At 41.7% G+C, this 19,380-nt stretch overlaps 1 protein-coding gene across 1 annotated transcript in view; it reads right to left on the bottom strand.

The window, feature by feature from the left end:
• LOC115577017 (aryl hydrocarbon receptor-like) overlaps window positions 1-19,380 on the bottom strand; it is a 63,319-nt gene that overhangs the window by 6,509 nt on the left and 37,430 nt on the right. The window contains exons 3-9 of the mRNA XM_030409773.1: window positions 5,118-5,305; window positions 4,943-5,032; window positions 1,605-1,731; window positions 1,376-1,515; window positions 1,092-1,294; window positions 881-990; window positions 620-761 (exon numbers count right to left, since the gene is read on the bottom strand). Coding sequence (XP_030265633.1) covers window positions 620-761; window positions 881-990; window positions 1,092-1,294; window positions 1,376-1,515; window positions 1,605-1,731; window positions 4,943-5,032; window positions 5,118-5,305 — 1,000 coding nt within the window. The remainder of the gene's footprint in view (window positions 1-619; window positions 762-880; window positions 991-1,091; window positions 1,295-1,375; window positions 1,516-1,604; window positions 1,732-4,942; window positions 5,033-5,117; window positions 5,306-19,380) is intronic.

Genomic DNA, 19,380 nt, shown 5'->3' with positions numbered 1-19,380 from the left:
TATCTGAAAATAATTTTCTAGATGAAAATATTCATCGCTTACAAATGTAAAATACATTTGCGTAGATAAATACATAAATAAATAAATGTAGAAATGAATGAATGAACACATAATTATCAATGTAGGACACATTTTATATTCGCAGTAGATAATCTTGATGTGTATATTTGTTTTGGCATAATAATGTATTAACTGAAACTTACATGTTTATTATAATCCAGTTTTTAAACTACATTGTTGTGTGTTTTAGACCTTTTATTAAATGTTACCATAGTCTGTTCAAATACTATATTTCTGGAGTTTAAGTAAAATGTTACCAATAATGAAACAATAGAATCTCTTTGATTGTTTTTTGATTAATGGACGTCTTATTCAGGCTACAAGTGTCACAAAATATTGTCAAATGAAACAGAAAAGCAGCAAAATGTCACATTTCAGAAAAAACTTTAAATTAATCATTGATTATTTCATCATTGTGCAACTAAAAGCCCAATCTAATGAAGAAAACACCTTTACTGATGCAAACTTTTCACACTTTTTGATAAATGAAACTACCAGAGGGTGGTGATCTAGCCCTGTGTAACAGTTGCAGTATTCTTTATTCCGGTTGTTAACCTACGTTAGAGCTTTCTGCCGGGCCACGATGAAGTCCGGCTTCCCTCCTTTGAAGACCAGCCTGGCGTTAGCCTGGACCCAGATCCAGGTCCTGGTTTTACTGAGCAGCCTGAAGTAGGTGAAACCACTTTCTCCTGTTTTCATCACTGGAGAGAAGAAAGAAAGAGTCAGATATATTCATCAGAACATGTTAAAATTCTCACATGTAATGAGCTGTAATGAGCAAATATTTGGGCTTATAATCAATAAATAACACTCAGCTTACTTCTGATGTGGTTTTCGGCGCAGTACATCATGTCTGCTGCGTGGATGAAGTTGTAACCTGAACCTTTCATGCAGAGCTCGACTTCATTGTAACCCAGAACCACCTTCCCTCTGTGGGGCAGGAGAAGATCAAGTGAAATCAGGTTAAATGTCAAGATGAGTAATATAAAAACACGGAGGAACATCTAAATCTGTCAAAGACAATCATCCACCTGGTGTCGATGCCCATGGGGGTGAAGTCCAGCTTGTGTTTGGTCTGGAACAACAGCGTCTTGTTGCGGATCTCTAGGATGGACGGCGGCTGCATCGGCGTGGCGATGGCGAATAGAGCGAGCTGCGGTGGGATTAACGTCCCGTCCTCGGACACCCGGTTCTGACCGTGGATCAGCTTCAGGCGGCCGCGGAAATTCAGGGCCTGGAGACGAACAGGGAGGACGGATTAGACATCACCTTTAAAACATCATGGCATCAAACACTGATGATCTGTGAGCTTTACCAGGAAGCCGGACGAGTTGTCGAGCAGGCAGCGGAAGCGGCAGCAGAAGTTTCTCTCCAGGAAGGCCGAGTTCTCCGGAGGGATGGCCTTTGGGTCATAGGTGATCACGTTGCTGGTGATCTCCGCTGAGTTCTGCTCACCTGCAGGAAAAGAACCAATCGATTACTCATGTCCTTGATGATGCTACTTCAGGTTTTTATCCACAGGTTTCAGGTTCAACTGGACTTACTGGGACTCATTGCGACGCCATCTTGCTGGGTTCCATTGGGGTTGAGAGCGAAGTGGAGCTGCCGTCTGAACAGACCTCGGTCGTCTGTGTGGATCAACTCGAACACGCTCTGATGGACGACGTCCGACTGAAGACGGACAAACAAACCATCACGTCTTCAAATAAACTGCAAATTACTGTAAATTAACAGGATACAAAGAGTATAAACTAAATTAAATAAAGCATTGACTAAATATTTATCATGTAGTCGATTGCATCTAATTTTGTGGCTTTTGAGACAAAGTTAGCAAATTTATATCTAATTGATTTGTGTTGTTGTTTTTCATGTCACCTTTTGAGAAAAACACAGAAGAAGAAACAAAGGAAACTTATTTAAAAAAATGGTCAAAATAAGAAGTAACATTTTTTTAATTGCACAGTGTAAGAAAACGTTGATCCAGTCACAATTTTTGCCCCAATTTCTAAAGCAGTATCAGGAGACAGGACGGGCCGGGGCTAGCTGATTAGCATGCTAACTTCAGCAGACATGTGTTGTCTGACGTCGGTTGGTGATCTTAGTTTTTTGAACATGTAAAACTTAAATTCTGGCCTTATTTTAGCAGAATTTATCATCTTATGACCCTGAATCTGATCATATCTTAGCAAACTTTGCAAAATCAGCAAAACTCGCATCCTTGTATCTACATCCTGGTCTTTCAGCACTAGTTTTAAGTTGTGTGTGCTTTAAACTCAGCTCTTATCCAATATTAAATAATAGATTTTATGTGTTGGTTGGAACTCTGGCTCTCCTCCAGCTCAGCCCTCGTTTGAGCGTCTTGTTGGCGAGCTGCGGCTCCTCCGCTGTTTGTTCTGGCAAGCTGCGTTCAGAACCGATGATGCAAGCGTAAACACACTGGCGCTCACATGCGGTGAGAACAAGTGGATGAACGGCGCTGCAAACACAGAGACGCCGTTGTGCTGAAGGAGCGAGGTGCTGAAAGAGCCGCACCTCTTACTCAACCGTCGACAAACAAACCCTCCTTTGTCAACGGCGATGAAAAATGGCTTCAGCAGGCTTTGTTGAGCTCAAAGCAACCCTGAAGTCAGGATTTGTGAGCACGAGAGGTTGGCGAGGAGAAATTAAGCTGAGAGGTAACATCTCTTTCTCAAGTTTTCTTCTTTTAAACCAGTTTTTATCTCCTCAGTACCAATGATTAGAGCTGCTTTTGTAAAGAAAGTGAAAAAAATGGTGAAAAATAGTCGAAGCAGCTGGTGAATTTTGGGCTTCAGCAGCCGCTGTGGCCTCCACAACAAAACGCTTCCTGCCCTGATTGGCATCCTGACCCCAGATTGTGTTGTGGAAAAGCTGTGGTGTGTATTTGTGTGTGTGTGTGTGTGTGTGTGTGTGTGAACTGTTTACCACGTGCACTCTCCCCAGGCTACGTTTTCTTTTTTTTCCCCTTTCTCCCCGACATCTTTAACCCCGGTTCAAACGGATGTGTTTACAAGTCAAGAGTTCACAGCCAACAAAGCCGTTCAGTTCTCATCGTACACACAAACACACACATTAAAACGCACACACGCAGTCAGACACATGACTCACATGTGTTTCACCTTCTGACCCGTCAGCGTGTCCGTCATTTAGAGTGCCGTCTGGATGAATTACTGAACCACTCTGAGATGTGTAAAACAATCCTCAAAATGTCCGTTCTGATTTTCTCGTTTTTAAGTGTTGTTGTTTTTAAACTTTGGATAAATAAACCTGTCAGAGCTTCAGGAGAGGACGGAGAGTGAAGGAGGGAGAGCTTCCTCCTCATCTCTACCCAAAATTGGCATCATACATCCAGAAATCCTCCACGACACATTCGAAGGAAAACATCAATTAAAATGAGGTGCCTCAAAGATCCTCCAAAGCTCCTGCATTTCCAAATTAAAGGGATATTCCGGTGTAAATTTAATCCATGGTCTAAATCACCGTGAAACTGTGTTAGACTCCCTCTCGAGAGATCAAGTTAGCAGACCGCTAATTTAAGGAGTTTTATCAACCTCAGAAACGACCGCACGACAACAATACACTGCAGTAAATGGATCCAAATATAAACCGCCACCAAAAAGCCACAAATAATGCTCAGAACAGCACCAAACTTCAGCAACAGTACAAATAGGGTCTCAGCACATAGTCCGGGGCATCTAACCTCCGCTAGCTTAGCTGGATTTCTATTGTGAAAGCTAAAACAGAGTTACCACTCTCCTCCATCAGCTTCCGGGTCGGGGAAGTCCCGACGCGACGATTACCGAGTGCGGTTAGAAATGCTCAATTCCGTTCTTTTCCCTGTCCGCTCTCGATAATAATTGTTATAAACTGGCAGGTAAGACACATATGAACTTTGATTGCTTTTCCATGGAGTCATAATCATACATTTTCATCCATGAGCCGCGGAACTCTACTGCACTCGGTAATCGACTCGTCGGGACTTCCCGTCAACAGGAAGCTGCTGCAGAAGAGTGGTAAATTTAGTCAGCTTTTCAGCAGAAATCCAGCTAAGCTAGCGGAGGTTAGATGCCCCGGACTATGTGCTGAGACCCTATTTGTACTGTTGCTGAAGTTTGGTGCTGTTCTGAGCATTATTTGTGGCTTTTTGGTGGCGGTTTATATTTGGATCCATTTACTGCAGTGTATTGTTGTCGTGCGGTCGTTTCTGAGGTTGATAAAACTCCGTAAATTAGCGGTCTGCTAACTTGATCTCTCGAGAGGGAGTCTAACACAGTTTCACGGTGATTTAGACCATGGATTAAATTTACACCGGAATATCCCTTTAATTGTTTTTCAGAGCATAACTAAAAGAAACCAATAAGAATTGGCTAAAATAATGAGAACTAGGTGGTCAAATCTCCTGGGACGATCCAGCCACAATCTTTGCAAAATGTATATTTAGTTGATTTGTTTTGTTGCTTTGTGTTGTTGTTGTTGTTGTTTAGGTCACCTTTCATATATTTCTGATAAAAACACAGAAGAAGAAGTAAAAGCTCCACAAGCAAACAATAAATTGGTCAAATGAATAAGATTCAAAAGGATTTTATCAGTAAAAGAAATGAAGAAGTAAAAACCTGAACTAATATATTTACTGGAGTTGTGCAAACAGTTTTTCTGCGTAATTGCTAATATTTTAGGAGCTGATTTTCACAACAGCTTGTTCCTCCTCTTATCGACTGATTTTATCACTTCTGAGACAGATAAATGCTGCTCTGAAGAAACAAAACATCCTGCTCGAGAGCTACACATGTATTTTTCTTTTTTTGCTGTGAGTTTTTTCTATTCTGTGTGCCTAAAGAAGCTGCTGAAAAGCCTCGAGTTCTACCTGGTGGAAGCCGAGGAAGTCCTGGATGGTCGGGGATGTGTAGAAGACGTATCCTTCAGCCGTCACCACCAACACGAAGCCGTTCAGCGCCTGAAAACCAAAGACAAACTTTGTTCAGAGCTCCGTGTTGTCTGTGTTGTCCGTCACACAATCTGTAATAAAACAAACGTGCTACCTGAAGCAGCAGTTCTCCCTCTGAGAAGCTGACTCCATCGATGGACGTTATCTGGGTGGAGGAGGTGGAGGAGGCTGAAGGAGTGACGCTTGTGGAGGAGGAAGGCTGCGCGTTTGGGACGTTTCCCCCGAACATCAGGCTCCGCTCACTGGTCCAGCTGGAGCCGTTTGAGCCTTTCTTCATGGCGGCTGAAAGTGAAGAAGAAGATATTTTTTAAATGCGCAGACGAAGAGAAAACTAGGTATTTTCTTTCGAGATGTCAGGACATTTTAAGCGAGATGTTGGGATATTTTCCATATTTTTGATGAGATGTCGGGACAGAACCAGCTGGTATTTGTTGGCTTAAACCCCCCAGAAATGTTTTGCGACAGGACATTTTCCTGCCATGTTTGAACCAACTAAAAACAGATGATCAGAAGCCTCCTCAAACCAAACTAACGAAATCCCTGTGATTGCATTTGGAAGAAAAATCAGGAAGACCCGGTCACATTTTTGCCTTAATTTGTTTCTGCAGTTTCTGAGTTCTTGTTCATAGAACCTTTCACACTTTTCTGAGAAAAACACAGAAGAAGAAACCACAGACAGGAACCGAAACTAGCTTGAGAAACTTTTACTTTTCTCCACCCAGTTTTTAGAATTCCTGCACAGAGGTTAACAACAGCTGATTATGTTTATAAAAGTATCTTGTGAAACAGGAGAATCTTGAAGTGAGAAAAACAGAAAAGAGGAACGACAAAATGTCTTTCCATCAGGGCGGAGCTGCCTCATGTTTCCTGTCGTCTTACAACACCATCACTCAAATCTTCCTCCTCTTCCTCTTCCTCTTCTGGCACCTATCGAGCTGTTCTTATCAAAAGAGAAAAATAACTGAACCGAGCACCTTAAAATATCCTCTCAGAGAGGAAGCAGGTGGATTTAGAGAGGAAACCAGCTTAGAAACGATGATGGATGAGGAAAAGAAGCTTAATTATCAGCAGAAAATCAGCTTCAGTCTGTATTTTAGTATATTCCATCCTCGATTACTGACCCAATTTAGACCACGAGACATGTTCAACAGACATTTTGAGAAAACACAGTGGATGAAGACGGTAATTAGTCGCGGAATTCAATCTGATGAATCGTATCAAATCTGAGTATAAAGTTTCCTTGAAGTTTTGTGCCGTCAGACATTTTTTAAGATCCTATTCCAGAGAAAAACTTGAGCTTGTCACATATAATCACTGTAAAGAACAAAAATATGCTCTACATAAAACATTTCCAGGGAGTTGGATCTTATAATCAGAGGGTTATTATCCGGTATCTCCAAATTATACATGAAATTCTTTTTATAATGGGTTTGTTGGAGAAGACGCTGCGTGCTTCCATCGGCGGCCATCTCATTTAAGAACAAAACTATTAGAAAAACCAGCCTGATCCAGATCGATCTGAGTCTCTCCGACAGCGTCTGAGGCTCTCGGCGACCACTTCACATGATCCCTGTCTTCCAAAATGGCCGACACCCTGCTGTGCTCGGTCCGCGAGGGAAACGCCGGGGCCAACGGGTAATTTTGTGGCTCTGCCTGTTATCCTCGTTTGGCCTGGACGTTTTTAACAAGGACGGGGCTGAGCCAGCCTCCGTACACTGTGTGTGTGTGTGTGTGTGTGTTACTGTTGTGGTCTATGAGTATCAGACTACAGTTTGAGGTATTACAGCTGGTTTCAGAACTTTTCCTCTCTGAACCAGCAGCCTGCATTGCGTTTAGAACTTCTGCTGCTTACTGGATTAATCTAGTGATTATTTCCACGATTAATTAGTTTATTTTTTGGTCTTAATAATTCAACAAATTGTGTAAAACATCCATCAGTTCACCGTCCATACCGGATAGCTTAGCTTAGCATAAAATGTGGAAACAGTGTGAGACAGTTAAGGGAAACGTTGTCGGTACAGTGAACACAGAAAAGCAGCCAGGGCATTAAAGTGGACAATTAAAGCAACATTATGTGGGGTTAGTCATAAAATATATGTTTGTGTATGCTCCTGTGCAACAACATCTAGTGGCAGTGAGTGTCTTCTATCTCGAAAGCTTTAACTTTTAGCTGTGTTTACTTTGTATTTCTGCATCATTTACTGGCTGGTTTTGCATCAATAGGATAATTCTTGGAGCCTGAGCTTGCAGGGTGGCAAACCTCCAATATGTGTGAAACAAGTGAAATGCTGCTTTGGGACTATGAGTGGTTGGCAGCGCCATTAATCACATGAAACAAAACAGGCAGTGTGAGAGTCGCTGGTGTAAATCAGCACAAGAGGGCACCTCCGTGCCATAAATAAATACGAGTTCTTCTGTTTTCTTCTGCTGATTTACAGCTCATGCCAAACAAAATCAGTTTTGGTTCTTTTTCTCCCGTCTCGTTTCAAACAAACTCCTCGGCTGTTTAGTGTATTTTGGTATTTGCACCAGCTGTTTCTCAACCCAAATTAAGTGTTCTCTTCAGATTTTTATGGCTCGTGGTGCATCTCTGTTTGGGTTGCTAGAGTTGCATAAATACCTCCAGCATTTGGATTTCCTGCCTCATATCGAGATTTAGTTCTTGAGCATGAAGCTCTCAGCTTCTGAAATGTGATGCAGACACACCGGAAGGAGATTGAAAGACTTTCTCTGTACTTTAGTGTGTTTAACCAACCCATCTGGTTTGGTTGTCCTCTGGCATGTTCTCATCTTTGTACCAGTCTGCAAAGCAAATCTCAAATTATCTGAATCCGTTGGTCCTTTTATGGATTTAACTAGACTGTACTCTCTCCTTTTGGCTCTTTCATGAGTGTTTTTGATGATTTGTCATTTGATTTTGATCTTTGTGCTTGTTACTTTAACTGGAACCAACTATGGACCAACCGGAGTTCCTTTACAGAAGTTAAAGCAGTAGTTACACATTAACTACAACTTTGACAAACTACTTTAAGCTTCAATGCTGAAACATTGTGGGGGCAAATATTGTACTCACTAACTTTTGTTTTTAGTTTCTTAGCAGATTACATATTGCATCAGAGCCAAAGTAGGACATTTTTAAATTGCTATTTTCAGTCGTGCATCAAACTCAACACACAACAAACTGTCTTCTCTTATTCCTAAATGTCCACTAGATCCATTACAGTCACATATTTGGTCCAAAACACAGTACTTCATAATTAAATGGTGACAAAAATGGAAAAAGCCCTAAACATGAAAATGTATATAGTTCATGCACTTTGAAGAAGCTGTTTTTTTTTTTATCTTTATACGTAAGGAAATAAAGAACTGTGATGAGTTGTTACTCTCAGACAGAGCTCAGTGTATTCAAACTCTTAATCTTAACACCAGAAGTACTTACAGTTTATCATTTTATAACCTTTCAAATAAACACAAAACTATGTGTGTACTCCAAATGGTTCAACAACAGCCCTGGATTTACTCTGGGCTCGACTGGGATAGACATTTAAGATCATTTTACATACATTTCCAGGAATAAGAACAAGTTAAACAGGGAAGGACAATAAAAAGGATGGAACAAAAGATGTCTAATCTCACTGAGATTTCTATAGATTCAAACTGTGCATCCAAGTGAAAAGCATTTAAAGGTGCTAAGTGTAAAAGTTGATGCGACTGGTTACCTGCTCTCACACTGAACCTTTCACACATTGTGAAATGTGCCAACAAGTTTAAAAAACAGCTTCATGTTAAAGCAGACTTCTTCTCATTTTTAATCCCATGCTCCTTTGCTCCCCCCTCCTCTCGGGGAGTTCTAGCCTTGCGCCATGCCAAATGTTTGACTGCTCCCACGGCACGCTCTGCACGGCGTTTAACATGATTTATGGCAAAACACAACAGCGGCAATCGATTTCATGCGCTCTCACATTTCATGAATTTAAATACTGAATCCTCTTTTGTTTTGCAGGCCTACAGCAGCGTTTAGGTGCACACAAGCACTGTTTATTTATCCAAGTGAGATTAGCTGAGCACATCCACTCCCTCTCAGCAAATCCCTTTGCAAAGATTCCCACCTGGGAGCTTCCTGCGACAGCCACAGTCTCCGGCTCTTAACCACTGGAAGCTTCCCAGTTCGACCACAGATGTTTAGCAGCTTTAGTGGAGCAGGGTTTTTTTTTACCAGCTAAAAGCAAAGATATTTAATTCACTATTGTTTATGTAAAAGAAAAGCAGGAAGTTCTCACATTATCAGAAGCTGGAACCAGCAACTGCTGAAAAACAGCTGAAAAATGAAGTAATTTTCAAAACAGTCGCTGATTTCCGTTGTGAGGTGCAACGCTGATTTGAATTAATCACCAACTATTCTGATAACCAAATAACAGATTTAAGGAATCTTTTGAAGGAAAACAAGTCTAGCTTGTCTTTTTCCAGCTTGTTAATTATTAATATTTTCTGGTTTCTTTCCTCTATGACATGTTTGAAATGTTTGTTGGTTGGTTATTTTTGTTTGTTGGGTAGTTGTTCAATTTGTTTGTTTGTTGGATGGATGATTAGTTAGCTGGTAGGTTAGTTGGTGGTTTTATTTTTGGTTAGTTGGTTAGTTGGTTTGTTGTTTGGTTGGTTGGTCTGTTGGCTGGTTGGTTCGTCAGCAGGGATTTCCACAAAACTTGGATGGAGTTTGGGTTCCACTATAGACCCCATTCACTTCTGGTGCAGATCCAGATAAAGGGACAGTTCCAGGAATTTTTTCTCACTATCTTTAACAAAAAAGGATGTTTTTGATATCTATGATGAAGTAGAATTTCATGCAGATCCCTAAAATATCCAGCTCGAGTATGTTTCAATATGCATTTTTTTTTTTTATATATTGAATTATTCTTCTATTCTTGAAATAAAGCTGGCTCTTGTGCCTAGGCGGAGACTAATTATCTTAACAATTAATTTAGTCTATAACAATGTGAAAAACAGTCATCGCAATTTTCCAGAGCCCAAAGTCACGTCTTCAAACTGCTTCTTTTGTCCAAGACCCAAAGACTCTTCATTTACTGTCATTAATGGCAAAGAAAAGCAGCAATTCCTCACATCTAATTTCTAGATCTGCTACCACAGAAGAAGAAGCCAGCGGAAACGAGTCCAAAGACTCTTATAATCAGGGTGGTCTTATATAAACTCCAGCTGGGAACTTATTAGTTCCTGATCGCAAAGTGTGCTGAGGAGTAAAATCACCTGGTGGAGTTAAGCGTTGCAAATAAAAACCGTCAGGCTCTAAATCACATGGTTTGACATTGTTTCTGTAACCCAACCTCAAACAAACATTCCATCACAACGCAGGAATGACGGGCGACACTTACATCTAACTTCTCAGGAAGATGACACATGAAACTGGAGCCTCAAATTTAGATAAAGTCCAGACCGATACTTGACAAGACGGAGCTTGAGTCCTTTGTTGACAAAATGAGACACTTGTGCACATTTCTAAAGGCTGGGTGATGATTAAAAGTGCAAATATGGAACAGTTGTCCATACACATAACACAAACAACATGTGGTGTGTGTGGGTTGTTCACAAATATTGAGTAAAGATGTATGTTACTCAAAACTAGACACAAGAATTTCTTAAGAGTGTGCGTCTTTGTCTTCGGTTTCACTGTTGCCTTAGTGTGGTTTTGGTGTAAGTGTGTGTGTGTGTGTGTGGAGGCTGAGGGGGGGTCTGTCCGGGCATGCTCAGAGTTAACACACTTATAGCTGGAGGCAATCTGGATTAGTGGTTCAGCGTCTCAGTGCAGCAACAATGAGCTATTTTAGTATCACGAACAACAGGGTGAGACAGGAGATAGATGAAGAAGAAATGCGCGGTATAAATAGAGAAAGTGTATAAGTGTCGCACAAAAATAGAAGCGGGGACAAAAGACAAAAAGAACAAAGTATCAAAACAAAGCGACAATAAAAAAAAAAAAACATTCAGCGGGCCGACGTAGGTGCCCTGGGGAACTCCTGGCTCTTCTCTGACGTGGTAAAAACCCACTTCATTCACCCCTTTACCCCTGAGGCTGAGGTTTTAACAAGTAACAGCTGACTTCTACTAATCTGCCAGAACCCTCATAAAACAGGAGAAACCCCAAAACCACCTCCACCCCTTCTTTTTCTTCTCTGGCTGTTCAATGAAGAGGGTCCTGGGGCACTCAAAATACCCCCGCCCCTGATTCATTTGTACTGTACACAGATCAAAAAACTTTCCGGTTGGTGTCAAGACGCCCTCTCTTCCCCCCTCTTGATGCTCAGATTGTTTGACAATAACTTTATGGGGCTATAATGAAGTTAGAAGTGTTACTGGTAAGCACTTCTGGTTCTGCATTGTTTACTAATGGTATCAATAAATATTTGAGAAAGAGATCTTAAGTTCTTCATAGACTTTTAGATACTTGAGGTATATTTTGCTGAATATACCACTCTGTACCGGTATCCAACAGTACTTTTGGCTCTTAATTTGACCGGCATTGCTTCAGAGGAATAGACATTACTGTCAAAACAAACTGTCGAAACAGAATTGAATGTTTGTAAACAGTTTACTTGCTAACACTAGCGAGAAAACATCAACCAAGACAGTGAAGAAAGCCCAGTTATCTCCTAGTTAACTTATTAATTACGCAAAGATGACGATGGACTTGGCTAATGCTTTGTCATTAATGCAGAAGTGTTCAACTCTCAAGCACAACGCTGTCTGAAGGCATGCTAACGTTAGTGACAGGTGTTGCAGGCGACATGGCTGACATCATAGACAATAGACTCTTCAGCATTTAGACATATTTTATGTTTGACTAGGTTTGTCCTCATGCCACTTTTATTTACATTAAAGATCCTGCAGCCAGTGTTGCCCTGACTCACTGAGAATTGTTAAGAGATTTGACCGTCACCCTTAAAAGTACCAAGATTGGTACCAAAGTCTCGTTTTCAAGTGATATTATCGTTAGCGCCGCTTTCGCAAAGTCAACCAGGCCGCTTTTGTTTTCATCAGATTAGCTAAAAACAACACAGGACGAACAGACTAGAACTGAAACCTGAAAGCAAATATAAATCTTATTTATCAGGAGAGGTTTATCTGGGTGATAATCTCAACCCTGACAGTGTCATTACTCTATAACCATTACACTGTGCAACCGACACTTCATAATGATACGTTAAAGCAAAAACGTGTTTATTGCCAAATTAATGAGAATAATTGTCAGTTTCAGCCCTCAAAGTTTTCCTAAAGATCTGTTATGTTGACAACAGAACCTCAGGGGAACCATCTTTTTTCTTCTCTATACCACAGAAACCCACCCCGTGTACTTGATGACCTCCGTCATAAAACTCACAGTACATGAAATCATTTGAGGCTGCTGCAGCCCCTCCACCGCCTCCACCACCCACCACCATTTCTCTTTTCTATCATACTTGCAAACACGCCTCCCTCCCCTCTCCGTCCCTCCATCTCCCAACACCCACTCCGAAGCACTTTGCGGTTTCTGTCGACTTTGAAACCCAAGAGCTGAATGGAGTCATTGTTCTTCATCCCTTTGGACTGCAGGATGGAGGAGGGAGGAGGGAGGGTGACAGGAGATCAGCATCACCGACACTCTCTCTCTCTCTCTCTCTGTCTCACTCTCAGTTTAGCTCGCTCTCCCTCTCTCTGATCCTCTCGGTGCAGGTTCGGACATGAACGTCGAGGATTTTTTTAGAGAAAAGATCTTGTCTGGTTTGGAAATTGAGACGGGTGTCAGATTCAGAGCGTTTCTCCGTTTGCTGTGTGTTTTAAACATGCATCACATGTAGTTTCCTGTTATGTTACTGTCCCTTTCATCAAGGACATTTTGTTTTACTCACACAGAATACATACCACAAACTGCCATTATTTGTCCATTAGGGGGAGCTATAATAAGCTGCCATACTTCAAATACTTCCTGCTTGTGCTTGAGATATGTTTAGAAATGTGAAGTGTAAGCATCATATTGTACCAGGAGATGAGCACTACTGGATTTAACGTCTCTAAAAAAGGTTTGATATAACTCGATCTTAAAATGATCAGAGACAAATTAAACATCTAAAAATCTGCAGTTCAACATAAAATCCCAGCCTTTTGTTCCATAGTTTGGTTTCTCAAATGTTTCCAGAGTGAACCCTCTTCCCAAACAAATCAATACAGGATCTCTGAAATAGAAAATAAACCCAACATCTCTGGTACCAGTCAGCTGATTTTTCGTGCACACTTGAGTGTCTGGATGTGCAGCTGCAGGCTAATGCTAAGCTAGCTGTTTTGTCTTTGACTGTTGTTCTGATTTCCAATTTTTGATCAGTACCCCCCCCTTTCGCCGCCTGCCAGACATCTTGACGAGCTGCCATCAATCAATACAAAGCCCTGAAATCTGATGTGACACTAATCTCCTTTTTGTTTTCTTGATGCACTCCTTTACACTTGTTGTTAATGCAACTTCCTGCTCTGCGGCTAAAAGTTTCACTTTGATAACCACAACTATTTCACTGACGGCCGCGCCCAAATGTCGAGCCGTCAGAAAGCCGTAAACAACCGATGTCCCGACTGCGACTGAAATAACAATTAGGGACTGCCAGAGTAAAATACGACCTGTTTGTTCATGCTTTTAATGTGAAAAGGTGTCATACTGCAGGTTTTTTTATTTAAAGACTGTCTCCAGGCTGTGCAGTCTGTTATCTGCAGGCCTGAAGCTGAATCCTGCTGTCAGACGCTTCCTGGAAAAATCTGTCAAAATGCAGAATGAGACACACACACACACACACACACACACACACACACACACACTGCTCCAACCCTGAACCTGCTCGTCCTACATCAGCTCCGACCTCTGACCCTCCGGCATGCTACGATAAGGCTGAGTCTGGTGGAGACGTCTCAACGTTTACATTCCTCTGTCTGAACGGCGGGTCACCCTCGGGTGCCTCCACTGATACTGCACACGACCCACCACACCCTCTCACACACACACACACACACACACACACACACACACTGGGATCATACCAATCACTCACCAAACCAAGGAAGCTAATCTCCAAAATGCTGCATGTTCATTTTTTGGAGTTCATCACTCAGTTTCTCTGAAAACTTGATGAAAACACAGATAGTTTTGGTCCTCAGGAAGCAGCACAAACCCGACGGCACACGACAACAAACTGAAGCACCCAAAAAATCCTGCGAGAACACCGACTGTCCTGTGGTCTTCTTTCTCTTATAAGTTATTGTTTTTTTTTACTTTCCAATCCTCATGTACTATGTGTTTTCTGTTCTTTTTACTGATCTGTTATGAAATAGCCCAAAAAAACACACAGAGTTTGGTGAGATCCTGGACGGAGAAGCATCCAAGCCGTCTCGTGTGATACACGGTCAGGAATATCAAACATGGTGGAGAAAATTATTATGAGAACGATTGGCAGCGACAGATCTGCAGACATCACCTTGGGCTTGGGAGTTTAGAATTGATTTAACATTTTGCAGACTAAACAATTCTCTGATTACTTGAGGAAATAATCAGCTGATTGTTTCCATAAGAAAGGACCAGAGGTTACAGAAAAGACTCAAAATTATTTTGGAATAGTTAAAGAACACAGTGCTGAAGATTACTGCAATTCCAGAGAATCTGAGGCCAAAACTTTGCCGACCTGTTGATGTTCTTTTTTTTGTTCTTCCACAGACAGTGAAGTTTGAATGAGGATAAATAATCAGGTCGAAAGAGCGAAAGAAAGAAAGAAAAAAAGAAAAACATCTGAAGTTCGCTTCAACACAACTGATGGAAATACGGCTAATTTGCTGTAGTTGCTGCTTATTTTCAAATGAACTCTCCCTTCCCAACACACACACACACACACACACACACACACACACACTTAGCCTCGCGTGCGAACTTTCAATCCCCGACATCCTGAGCTGAGAAAGGAGAGGAAGGAGGCCGGTGGAGGAAAAGACAAGGAGCGAGAGAGAGAGAGAGAGAGAGAGAGAGAGGAAAAACATTTAGAGTGATTATTGTGTGTAAGCGCACACACACACACACACACACACACACACACACACACAATGGAGGCGGCTGCCAAAGCGTCTGATATTCCTTCACTGGCGTTTCAGTGGTTTGCATGATTACATGTTCTCCAATTTGGAGCGGCTGAATGTTATTACACAGTAGATACTGACGGAGGTGAAGGGGAGAGAGCCAGGTGATGGAATGGAAAGAGAGGTGGGAGGTGAAAGGTCACAGGAGGACTGACGTGAAAGGGTTTGAAACCAGCCAGTAAACCAGTCAGTTCACTCTCTACCCGGTCAACTAGCTACTCAGCCAGTAAGCCACTGAGTAAAGTTCAGTCAGGAAACTACTTATGAAGCCGCAGTTGACTGGCAGGTACTAGCTGAAGATGGGGAGACTGGGGTAAAGGGGGAGGCAGGAGATGGGAGGAGGTGCGGGTGAGGAGAGACAGGGGAGGAGGGGCTGTAAGGTGGGAGGAAGCGGGTGAGGAGGTGAGGTGGGGGAAGTGGAGCAACAGCCAGTAATCTGTAATGGAGTTTGAAGCATAATGTAGCTCCGGTGCTCTTATCGCTGTCGTGCCGTGGACCCATTGAAGACAGGAAACACACACACACACACACACACACACACACATGCACACACACACACAAACACACACACACACACGCACACAAACACACACACAGCCCTGACTTTTTAACGACTAAATAATCAAGCTGAAAGCGGGCGGAAAGGTTATTTTTAGATAAACAAGCATGTCCGTCTGCACCAAACCTAGTTCAAAAAATCATCAATTTAAGGTACAAAGCATTCTGTTTTCAACAGCAGACTAGAAACACTCTCCTGCAGCTCTGGTGAGCAACACAACTGTAAACTGACAGAAATAATCAGCTTATGCAGCGACGTTACAGGAGGGCTCATTTCAACCTCGCACTTCAGCTCCGTTCATTTGTTCCTCACTACAGTCATTTGTCTTGATGCAAAAACAGGGTGACAGCCTCAAGTGTTACTGGAGGAGGTTCTGTAATTGTTATTATTGCCGGTGGCAGCTGTAGTTTTAATCCAGTAAAGCCTCACTGGTATGACTCACTGCAGCAGTGATCAAAAAAAAAAACACAGAAAGCTGTGAGAGTGCAGTGTTAACGGTCTGAGAGTTCGTCTGGATCAATTATCGCTCAATTTCAACTGTTGGAGGAAAATGACTTTTATCTGACGTCAAACTTTCATATCTAGTTAGTTAACCAGCCAGTAAACTAGTTACCGGGCCAGTAAACCAGTTAACAAACTACGCTCTCGGTCAGTAAACCAGTCACTGTGCCAGTAAACCATTCAGTGAGACAATCAGGAAACCAGGTCGTCAGGAAAACCAGTCTGTAAACCAGTTACTACATCAGCAATACAGTGTGCAAACTACCTTCTCAGGTCAGAAAGCAAGTGAAGCAGTCGGCAAGTAAACTAATCAGCCAGCCAGTCCAGCAGTCAGTAAGCTGGTCATTGATTTCCTGGCGTGCCTTGCGCCTATCCTGGCGGGCTGGTGTAACCCTGAGCACTGACTGACAGGCGCTCTCAGCAGCAGACGGGCTCGGCAGGCGGCCAGCTGAGTTGCGTGTAAAGAGTTTATTTAGACAAGAGAGCGCGGGGGGAGAGAGGAGTGGGGGGGCCGTCTGTTCAAAGATGTTTTGTTCAGGCCTGAGGGATCATTTCTACTGTGGAGAGGGAAGAGGTCTCACTCCTGTCAGAACTCAAAGGACCAAATGAAAGGTTAGAACAGAACCGCTGGAACAGGCCAGATGTGATCTTTTATAAACTGTGTGTGTGTGTGTGTGTGTGTGTGAGGAAGCTGTGCAGATACAGTTTACGTAACACTGAGACCCACACATTTATCCTGCACATGCTCACACACTTATACTCATTTTCACATGCATGCACAAAATTACACGTGTTACACATGCAAACACGAACACACACACACACACAATCACATGTGTGCACATACAGACGTGTTTGCATGTTGACATATCATGCACACACACACACACACACACACACACACACACACAGTCAGATATAATGTGCAGAGACACACATACAAGTTAAAAGAATGTAAGAACACACACCCCAAAAAAAAATTGACTGATATGCTCTGTTCCTGGCAGAGGCCTGTGTGTGTGTGTGTGTGTGTGTGTGTGTGTGTGTGTGTGTGTGTGTGTGTGTGTGTGTGTGTGAAACACTATCAGCCTGATCAGCAGAGTTGGCTTGATCTAACGTGTTTTCTGCAGTGTGTGTTTGAGTGATTCATTTCCTCTGCCAAATTTTCTCTCTTTCTTTCTCTATTTCACATTTTATCTCTTTCGTACTTTAACTTTGATTACCTTTATACTTACATACTGTTCTTGTAATGGAGTATTTTTACAGTGTGATATTAGCACCTACAAAACAAACTATAACGATCAGAAACATAATGGAAATAATCGTAACATAATCTTGATTTCAGTTGCAAGTGCGGCATTTGTTTTGATTCATGACAGTTGAATTTATATACTTTTGGTTGAATAAAAGACATTTCTTAAATATATTTTATGATGTTTTATAGACCTGGTGATTTAAAATAACACAACCAGTAAGCCAGTTTCTGTCATTTAAATCGCTCCAGGAAACGAGTAACAATGAATGCACATTAGAGGACTTTAGAATAGGTCAAGTTAAATATAATAAATATCATTACGAGGACATTTTAAGGAGGTTTTTCCAACATTGACGATTCTTCTTTTGATCTGTTGCGTCATTTGAACAAAGAGTGAATCAGAGGAAAACCCAGCCGACCTCAGCAGCTTCCTGCACATCGCTCGGCGGTGGGCGGTGAAACCCCGAGGAGCAATGACATCATCAACGCCGTGATTCAGTTTCCCCTCCGCTCTTACCTGCCGCTGATGTTCAGGAGGCTTTAAGGTGGACTGAAAAGTTACGTTCAGCTTTTTTTTTTTAGTTCTTTATGGTTCAATTAGCCGAGCCGACTTTCCATCACTTGTCAATTTATTCCAATTAAGATGTGTGTCAGTTTGTTATATTGTCAGCCATGAAACTTTTAAATGGTTATAAACAAGCTTCATCTCAGATTGTCTGGACTATTTTTAAAATTCAGATTTTTTTCCGCGTAGATTTTTACCAGACATCATGCGAAAGAGATCTTGGAATTTGTAATAGTCATAAACTGGCTTTACATGACTTAAATACAAGAAAATCTGAGTAAAAATGTTTTTTTTTTTTTAAATTAAGATGTTTTGTAAAAAGCATTTAATCCTTTGATGGTGTTTAACTTGAGGGGAGCAACTTTGTATTGGTTTGAATGTGACTTTCTTCACCAGATCTCTCTGACAAAACATTATTTTAGACTCTACGGTTTGACAAGTAAGATGACAGATGACAGATGAAAATTTAATTGAAAAAAACTGAGCTTCCTTTACAACATCAAATCCATTCTTAGCAGTTACGTGTCACTCAGACAGTTTAACATCATAAATAAATGCACTAAATTGTGTCTTTTGTAAACAGAGTCTGGTTCGGTCGACTCTGTGTCTTTAAAACCCTCAAACGAGATGCTCTCTCTGCGGAGGTGAGGCCACGTGTTGCGGGTGCCATGAGGAGGAAGTGGTAGCACTTGGCTGCCAATGTGGTGAAAAACACACACACACACACACACACACACAGTATGTAAATGCCAGCGATGGTTCATTATTTCCACTGATGGTGGGCGGTTTGATTGAGAGATATGGGTCAAATATTCAACAGTGTTGTGAAGCCTCCCGAGCAAGAAGAAGTGCAGAAACAATCTGATCTTTGAACATCACAGAGTCTGATGATGATGATGATGATGATGATGAGCGCTCGTTAACATGCTGATGAAGATGAGGCGCACCTGAAGGTCTCTTATGAGGCACGCGACGGAACAGTTTGAGCTCTGATCTGGTTTGTTCTGATCGACCACCGTTACATTGACACTTGAGTCAAAAGACGTTTAACTAATGTCGAACTTCAACATCTGAAACTTTATTCAGTCGAACAGTCAAACCAGTTAAACAGTCAACTTGTTGACCCTACAAGTCATCATGAATAAAGTTAGAACAGAGTTTGTTTTTCCTCTTTTCTGCTCTGCCAAGATTTCCACGATTTTTTTATGCATTTCATATGAATGTCACTTCTTTTGTTCATTAATAAACAACCCTGACTTGTACAAATGAAGGCGGGGACGAGTTAAAAGCACAAACAGAGCGGAGGACATGAGAAGGCTTCAACA

The sequence above is a fragment of the Sparus aurata genome, chromosome 24 (assembly GCF_900880675.1).
Source record: "Sparus aurata chromosome 24, fSpaAur1.1, whole genome shotgun sequence".
Taxonomy (NCBI): Eukaryota; Metazoa; Chordata; class Actinopteri; order Spariformes; family Sparidae; genus Sparus; species Sparus aurata.
This window is presented reverse-complemented; position numbering and strand designations above follow the sequence as displayed.